The sequence below is a fragment of the Sinocyclocheilus rhinocerous genome, unplaced genomic scaffold (assembly GCF_001515625.1).
Source record: "Sinocyclocheilus rhinocerous isolate Xijiao unplaced genomic scaffold, SAMN03320098_v1.1 scaffold950, whole genome shotgun sequence".
Classification (NCBI taxonomy): Eukaryota; Metazoa; Chordata; class Actinopteri; order Cypriniformes; family Cyprinidae; genus Sinocyclocheilus; species Sinocyclocheilus rhinocerous.
Window position 1 is genome coordinate 457,794 of NW_015637169.1, and position 8,870 is coordinate 466,663.

General features: G+C 37.4%; 2 protein-coding genes and 1 non-coding gene across 4 annotated transcripts; 2 read left to right on the forward strand and 1 right to left on the reverse strand.

Moving 5' to 3' along the window:
* Nucleotides 1-597: 597 nt before the first annotated feature.
* trnac-gca (transfer RNA cysteine (anticodon GCA)) lies at nucleotides 598-669 on the reverse strand. The gene has a single exon. It is a non-coding gene; the product is annotated as a tRNA-Cys (tRNA).
* A 187-nt stretch (nucleotides 670-856) lies between these two features.
* On the forward strand, nucleotides 857-3,159 carry mpst (mercaptopyruvate sulfurtransferase). Its single transcript, XM_016563779.1, has 2 exons — nucleotides 857-1,490; nucleotides 2,606-3,159. The coding sequence occupies exons 1-2, from the start codon at nucleotides 902-904 to the stop codon at nucleotides 2,905-2,907; spliced, it is 891 nt and encodes a 296-aa protein (XP_016419265.1). The 5' UTR covers nucleotides 857-901; the 3' UTR covers nucleotides 2,908-3,159.
* A 455-nt stretch (nucleotides 3,160-3,614) lies between these two features.
* Nucleotides 3,615-8,853, forward strand: LOC107748796 (SUMO-conjugating enzyme UBC9-like). 2 transcript variants are annotated; one of them, XM_016563753.1, is made up of 8 exons: nucleotides 3,615-3,898; nucleotides 3,976-4,016; nucleotides 5,180-5,262; nucleotides 5,389-5,472; nucleotides 5,892-5,964; nucleotides 6,137-6,246; nucleotides 8,226-8,305; nucleotides 8,406-8,853. In XM_016563753.1, the coding sequence occupies exons 3-8, from the start codon at nucleotides 5,197-5,199 to the stop codon at nucleotides 8,467-8,469; spliced, it is 477 nt and encodes a 158-aa protein (XP_016419239.1). In that variant the 5' UTR covers nucleotides 3,615-3,898; nucleotides 3,976-4,016; nucleotides 5,180-5,196; the 3' UTR covers nucleotides 8,470-8,853. The 2 variants fall into 2 exon arrangements, with proteins under 2 accessions (XP_016419239.1, XP_016419238.1); XM_016563752.1 differs by having other exon boundaries at nucleotides 3,616-4,016.
* Nucleotides 8,854-8,870: the final 17 nt, after the last annotated feature.

The following is an 8,870-nucleotide window of genomic DNA, read 5'->3' on the forward strand; positions in this document are numbered from 1 at the left end:
GCACTCCCCACCAGGTACAATATTCTGATTGTTTGCATCTTGTTTTTAAGCCCATAAATAATAATGTACTCGTTCTAATAAATTTATATTGTAATGTACTCATTCTAATATATTTTAAAAAATCATATTTACATTGCTGGTAGGTTATCATTGCACACATTAACAAACTCTCTACCTTTAAAAAAAATAAAATAAAAATGAGAAGAGTTCTAAACTAATGCGCTGTCTTCAACGAAATAGCTTAATCGCTCAAGAGCTACATTATCTTTCTCAACAAGGAGCTGGTAACATCGTTGTTTCTAAAGGAATTAAAGCCACAGCTCCACTGTTACAGTTTTTTACGATTGCTTACACACTAAAATTAAACTTTTCCAACAATTAGCAAAACCTTACACTCAAGGAGCAAAACACAAGGCTAGATTTGCACAACTGTAAGCACATTGTCAGCTTCACACTATTTGCAAAACATTACACCTTAAACCGCATAAACACATTTCATTACACCAAATACTGTTGCAAATCCATGGAATTCACAGTTTTGTACTAAGATAGATCCTAAGAGACAAAACAGAAAAAAAAAAAAGCAAATGAATTACTAGGGGGCACCCGGATTTGAACCGGGGACCTCTTGATCTGCAGTCAAATGCTCTACCACTGAGCTATACCCCCTTGCGGTATAAAATACGATTTCTATACAATATATTAGCATTGATGTATGCCAAATATAAAATATAGTTAGATATGATTGTAAATCTTAATTTAAGCAAGTAAAAAATATTATTGATATTTCCCCTTTCCCAGTGCACAAAATATCACACCAACGTAATATGTGAGCTCTTAATTCGTTGCCCGGTATTTGTAACATCGACTACCGCTGAGCGACGCCAGAGTGAGAGAAGACATGGCTGCTCAAACTCGAGCTCTCGTAGCGGCGCGATGGCTCGCGGACGCTGTCAAAAGCAACCGAGTGGGACCAAATCTGCGGATATTAGATGCATCTTGGTATCTACCTAAATTGAAACGCAATCCCAGGGCCGAGTTTGAAAAAGCTCACATTCCCGGAGCCTCGTTTTTCGACATCGACGAGTGTTGTGACAAAAGCTCCAAGTTTGATCACATGCTGCCTACCAAGGGCGAGTTCGCAGACTATGTGGGTAATCTGGGAATAGGGAACAACACTCATGTCGTCGTTTACGATGCCAGCGACTTCGGCTCGTTCGCTGCTCCTCGGGTGTGGTGGATGTTTAGGGTGTTCGGGCACAACTCGGTGTCGGTTCTGGACGGTGGATTTAAGAACTGGTTAAAGGAGGGCCATGCAGTTACCGAGCAATATAGTAAACCAGAGCGTGCCGAGTTCAAGGCGTCCTTTGACAAGTCCTGGGTCAAAATTTACGAAGACGTTTTGAACAATATTAACACCAATGCATTTCAAGTAGTCGACGCCAGAGCCAATGGAAGATTTCGTGGGGCTGAACCAGAGCCGAGGGAAAGTGAGTATGAATTGTCAGTTGTAAAACAGTGTAATATTGACTACTATGATTGCTAAAGCAGATTAGGTCTGGGAACGTATCCATGCAGGTGTTACCCCATTTACTCTTTTGCAAAGACTTTGCACTTTGTGCAAACAGTAATTTTAAACTACTGATAGCCTTTTAATTCTCTGCAGTAATACAGTATGGGCCTACAGTCATACAGTGCCATAGCCACTTTTGTATACTCTCTAACTTTTGTATAATTATTATAAATACACTTTTGTGACCATATGGAATATATATATATATATATAAAAGGTTACCAATAACAGCAGATTTCATGTACCACAAATATATTATGTTGGCTTATTTCTTTTTGTTACACAATATCTCTGTGGAATGCCGTGATATTGATTTAGCAGTTATTTTAGTATAATTAATATACTGTTGTATTATGTTCAGATTTTAAATTTAGATTTTTTTATGTTTCACTTTATATTTAGCTTAACTGTTATTGTTTGTGTTGTGTTTTTGTCATTTATATACACTTTTTATGCCTACAAAGTTTTTGTTAATCTTTTTTTAAGTTTATTTATTCGTTTCAGTTATTTTAGTACTTCAAGTTAAACAAAATGGAAATGAGAAATGTTGCTTTAAATGTTAACAAAATATATTTTTTAATATTTTATTTCAATGATTGTTGATTTTATTTTAAGTAATGAAAATATTTTTATGCTTTTAATTTTTGTTAACTATAATAACCCTGCTACTTAGTTAAGAAAAGTTAAGGTAAACATCTTAGGTCCTACCCCTTTTACGCTTTGCGAGGACTTGTGCATACAGTCATTTTCAACTACTGATAGCCTTTTAATTCTCTGCAGTAATACAATAGATGGTTGTTAACATAAGCCCTGACAGCAGTGTCACACAGTGCCATTTCATACATACTTTTTATAATTAGTATACATGCATCTTATGACCACATTCATATAGATTTCTAAGTTATTAGTGAAGTACTCTTATAGAATATAACACACTGAAGATTTTATGTACCACACTGTAAGACATAAAAAATGTTATCAAAAATGCAAAAGCGCCATTAGCTTTTTTCTCTATCTTTCTCTTTATCTTAGACATCGAGCCTGGTCATATTCCTGGATCGATCAACATGCCTTTTCCTAGCTTCCTGGACTCGACATCAGGTCTAGAACGTCCTGTGGAGGAACTCAAGAAGCTCTTCCAGCAGGCTGGAGTCGACATGCAGAAGCCCTTCTGGGTCACTTGTGGCTCAGGTGTGACAGCCTGTCACATCGCCCTCGCTGCTCACCTGTGTGGCCACCCGGGGGTCTGTCTGTACGACGGGGCGTGGGCCGAGTGGTTCATTAAAGCTGCACCTGAACATGTGATCTCTGAGGGGAAAGGAAAACAGCCATGATGAATGGTTTCTTAGACCCTTACTACACCATTTCATTGGAATAAAGAAATGCTGACTAATATAATCACAAGAGTTTCCATTGTATCAGAAATTATTGCATAAAATGGCTATTAAGTACTGCACTATTCTACTACTATTGCATATGCATTAAAGCCCCTTTTCTGGTTTAAATAACAGTTATATAAATCTTGGAAGAGAGTTACAAGAAGTTTATTATGAGATTATTATGCTTTACCAATTCATAAATCAGATGTAAAGAATACAGAAGAAAACAATACTTCAGAATAAGTCTCTAGAATGTAATGTTAAAATGGTATCTTTATATCAATATAATTGAATTATTTTGCATTTAAATGTAATTGCAGACCACCGCCTTCATGAGGGAAAAATTAATCATCAGTAATGCCACTTATAATTTTTAGGCGATAGAAATTGGATCTTTACTATTTTAAGTTTAAAAATAAGCAAAATATAATTAGTGACTGAACTCTTGTTCCTGTTCTCTTTATATGTCAGAGTTGAACTAATAAATACAAAATACTGTAAATACAAACGGCTCATGTCTTGTGTGCTAGTGTTTAAAACAAGAAAAATAAGCCCTACACCCATGAGGGGCATTTTCATATTGCCCTCGCTGTTAAATTATCTCAACTTACACATAAATATATATAGAGCTCCTGCATGGATTGTTCCGTTTCTGTTTGTCTATCACACGTGCCACACTTAAAATGGCCGCTTTTGATGGACGCCTATAGTCGACTCTGATATTGCCTGATGGTCCTGAGAATAATAACAAACAAACGCTACTCTCCGTTCCACCGCCTTCATGGATAAACGTTGTTTGTCTACTTCCCCGACGTTTTAGACAAAACCTGGATGTAAATTTAAACCTATTATACGACCAGCTGGGCAAATTCACCTGGATTCCGAATAACGTTACAAGCTTTCATAATCAAACCGCTGAAATTCAAACTTTAGGTTGGGTCGTGAGGTATTTTCCTGGCACGTTTGTCTCTTTTTAACGTTTCCAGTTTTTATTCTAGAGGTGGGGTTTTTTCACTGAAACAGTTTTGGATTCGCTGGAAAGGCATTTTAAACATTTATTTAAGGTAAGACAGCGAATGACATATAATGCTAATAATGACATGATGTACGTTAGCGCTGAAAACACTAAAAGTCGTTCACCTAAATCTTTATGTGTTCTATCTAATAACGTTATATTCATATAAGCCCTGCTATAATTAGGGCCCGAGCACCGGTGGTGCGAGGACCCTCTTGTATCTGCTCCGTTTATTATTAGGGCCCAAGCTTTTGTAACTCAGGCATAAAATGTCCGATCTTCCCCAAACTTCACATGTTTGATAAGAGTCCTGGCCTGAACACATCTAAATGCCAATATTCCATCGGGTGTGGCAAAATGGCTCGACAGCGCCATCTATAAACTTTCAACGGAGTGCGCCTCGAGCTACGTTTCACCTACATGTACGAAAATCGGTACACACATGTAACACACCAATACCTACAAAAAAGTATGTTGGACCAAAATCCGAAAGCCAACAGGAAGTCGGTTATTTTTAATTTTCTCAGCAAATTTTGTGTCATTTTTGCCATTTTCAGACGTATTTTAATGAACTCCTCCTAGAGATTAATTCAGATGAACACCAAAGTTGTTCAGTATAATCTAAAGGCCTTTGCAATGTTAAATTGTGAAGATCTTGAGTATTTCTTAAAGGACGTGTCCATGGCGCCGTGACAAATTTCGATGTCTCGCCATGGGAATAGAAGTTGTTGTAACTCAGGCATAAAATGTCAGATCTTCCCCAAACTTCACATGTTCAATAAAAGTCCTGGCCTGAAGACATCTAAAGGCCAATATTCAGTTATAATCATAGCGCCACCTGTTGGCAATAGGACACGTCATGCTTTATACTAACTCAAACATACCATGTTCAATCTGCACCAAATTTCATATGTTTGATAAAAGTGCTGGACTGAAGAAATCTACATGCCAAAATCCAGTTATAGTCATAGCGCCACCAGCTGGCAGCAGGAAGATTGGCACATATAAATGACTTTGACGTATTCCTCCTATATTTACCACTTTAAATGCATATTGCACGTCGTACGCTGTTTTACTAAAGCCACCCCCTGGCGGTGAGCCCGGGTGCGAGGGCCCGTTCATCGCTGCTTGCAGCTTTAATGTTTATTTATGTCTTTACGGATGCACCAGCGACACGGTTGATGGTGTATATGTGTTTTTTTCTGTCCGCAGGGTGGCGCTGTTGAGACATGTCTGGAATTGCTTTGAGTAGACTGTCACAGGAGCGCAAAGGCTGGAGGAAAGATCATCCTTTTGTAAGGGACACTCAAATACACATCAGTCAAATGTTTGAGCGTAGACTTGCAAACTGTTCAATCAGTCTGTAATTCCGAATAAAAATGACTATTTTGAGCTATGGTATTTTGGTTGTTTCTCTGTAGGGTTTTGTGGCAGTACCAACCAAAAACCCAGATGGCACCATGAATCTCATGAACTGGGAATGTGCAATACCAGGAAAAAAGGGGGTTAGTATCCTTCTGAACAATGTTACACCCCTCTTTAAATTATGTTTTAGATCAAGTTACACAGAGCTCTAAACAATGTCTCAATCTGTATATTTGTTTAGGGTATTTTTTATGCTTATATGTATTTAACATTTATACTTGCATACTCTCATACTTTTATCATGCTTGTAATTATTTTATTTTTATTATCTGTCTATTTTTCTGTGTAAGCATACTTGCCAGTGCTTTTTTTTTTGCATAAATTATGCATTTTATTGTTTTGATATAACATCTCCATCTAACATGCCTGTGGACAAATGGAAATCCATGGTCTCTTGGATTAGTTCATAGACGCATATCATATCATATTTGAACTGTGAACCGAATAATGTTAAATGACAGATTTTAACATCTGTATCTGTGTTTTCTGTATCCTGTAGACTCTTTGGGAGGGAGGACTGTACAAACTGAGAATGCTCTTTAAGGATGATTACCCATCTTCACCACCCAAGTGTGAGTTTTCTCTTCTACGAAAAATGTTAAATCCTATGTAGTGCTTATCATTGTCTTTGCCACTACACTTCCACATATATTTCCTGTCACTGGTGCTCATAGACACTGAAAAGCTGAGAAATAACTGTTGTAAAGCTGAACAGTATGTTTGACTTGTTCATTTTCTTCTCAGGCAAGTTTGAGCCTCCAATCTTCCATCCAAACGTCTATCCTTCAGGTACAGTGTGTCTGTCCATACTAGAGGAAGAGAAGGATTGGAGACCAGCCATCACCATCAAACAAGTATGCAAAAACACAAATGTGTGTGCTTATACACTACTGTTCAAAAGTTTGCAGTCGGAAAGATTTTTGAAAATGTTTTTGATGTTCACCAAGGCTGCATTTATTTGATCAAAAATATGGTAAAAACAGTAATATTGTGAAATATTATAACAATTTAAAATAACTGTTTTCTATTTGATAGGGCTGGTCCGAATACCATTTTTTGAGCTTCAAAGCTTCGGTAGTAATCAACACCGAATATTCGAAGCTTCGGAGGGAGGGGGCTGAACATATTCTTCTCTCTAACACTGTGTCTACACTGGACGCGAGCGGCGCAACAAAATACAATAGAACCTATGTTGTCTACACTGGATGTGGCGTGGCGCGGCTGACAAAAATCCCCGACAGTAAAACAGTAGAAACTGCAGCTGCGTTCTATTTATGACGTGCTGACACAAATTTCAAATGATTTTCAACGGTCGCTTTGTCGCGTCCAGTGTAGACAGACTTTAGCTGTTGCGGCGCGACACGACAACTGTCGCGTCTGGTGTAGACACGGTGTAATAAATAAAGGCAGGAATCTCTGTGCGTCTGTCTGTCTGTTTGCATTTTTATTTTGTCGAGAACCTTCACGCGTGGCAGGTGTGTTGCTGCGGAGCCAAGGGAGTGCAGTGTCGCATTTTGGTGCAATATGGACGCACGACACGTTCAGAATGAATAAACTTTTAATAAACTACAGAACAGCGCAAGCCAGAAGCGGTGCGCCTCACGCGGGCAGGGCTTATATGCTTCGAGAACGGACACTGCACTAGTGATACAAAACACACAGGTCTGTTAAGAGCCGTACTACTTACAGAAATCGGGTGATTTTTCAAACTTGATGTGCTGTTGTGGTAGGCCCGTTTTAAATCGCATATTTGGCACACTCACTGCCTTTGTTTTGTCCTCACTCAATTTAAATTGCTCCCACACAGCTGAGGTCTTCGGCATTTTTGTCTTCTCTTCCAGATGAACTGAATCATGACGTTCACTCATGGGCGATTCATATTCAAGGGCCAATGAGAACCGTTTGGCGGGGGATGCCAGGTGTTAGGGAAAAAAAAAAAGAATATTCGAATCTCAAAATTGAAAGTCGAATGCTAACCCACCGAACAAATAATCGAATATTCTGGTCCAGCCCTACTATTTGAATATATTTAAAAATGTTATTTATTCCTGTGATGCACAGCTGAATTTTCAGCATCATTACTCCATGATCCTTCAGAAATGATCCTAATATGCTGTTTTGCTGCTTCAGAAACATTTCTTATTATTATCAATGTTGAAAACAGTTGTGCTGCCCAATATTTTTCCATAAATCATGATTTATATTTTCCAGGATTCTTTGATAAACATGAAGTTCAAAAGATCAGCAGATTTTTTTGTTACATTATAAATGTTTTTACTAGTGCTGTCAAACGATTAATCACGATTAATCGCATTCAAAATAAACGTTTTTGTTTACATAATGTGTGTGTGTGTGTGTGTGTGTGTGTGTACTGTGTATATTTATTATGTATATATAAATACACATGCATGTATACATGTCAGAAAAATATGTTTATGTATTAAATATATTTATATATAATATAAATTATATGAATATAAATATATACATGTAAATACAAAATATATGCTGTATGTGTATTTATATATACATGATAAATGTACACAGTACACACACACACATATATTATGTAAACAAAAACTTTTATTTTGGATGCGATTAATCACTTGACAGCACTAGTCTTAACTTTCACTTTTGATCATTTCAATGCATCCTTGCTGAATAAAAGCACTAATTTGCTAAAAACAACTTACTGACCACAAACCTTTGAATGTGTACAATTTATCCATTATGATATTAACATTAAAGATCACAGTTGCTCATAAGGTTAGACATTTGAACAAACCTTTTAAGCAGTAAGTTTTTGTATCTCAATATGTTGTTGTGGCTGTAGATATTGTTGGGCATCCAGGAGCTCCTGAATGAGCCCAACATTCAGGACCCAGCGCAGGCAGAGGCCTATACGATATATTGGTAAGTGCAGCCAAATATCACCTGCACGCTTTTATATATGATTTTACTATTTCATCTGATACCGTGCCTACAAAATTGATCTTATCTCTCTCTCTCGCAGTCAAAACAGGATGGACTACGAAAAACGTGTGAGGGCACAAGCTAAGAGATTTGCTCCTGCATAGAGCGGCACGTGCACAGTCTTATAAAGAAATTCTGCACAGATGCCAATCTGATGCTCCAGAATCCTTCACCACTCAATGAAAACCCCAAAACTGCAGTTGAGAGTTGAAATAAAGATTTGTTCAAGCTGGCTTCAGCACAGAACTGAATGAGAATGGGTGCAAAACAATTCTAAGATGAAAGCAACCGAGACAAGTTAATGTTGGCTGCTGATCACTGACCAGTGTTTTATATAGTGATGGTGAAATCTTGTTTTGTTTAGGTTTTTTTTTTTCTGATGAGGAAAATTGTTGGTGATCAGTCGGCTAAGAAACAACTTTTACACAGAGCAGAGATGGTAAAGTTTTCTGTGTGTGTATATATATATATATATATATATATATATATATATATAGTATAAATA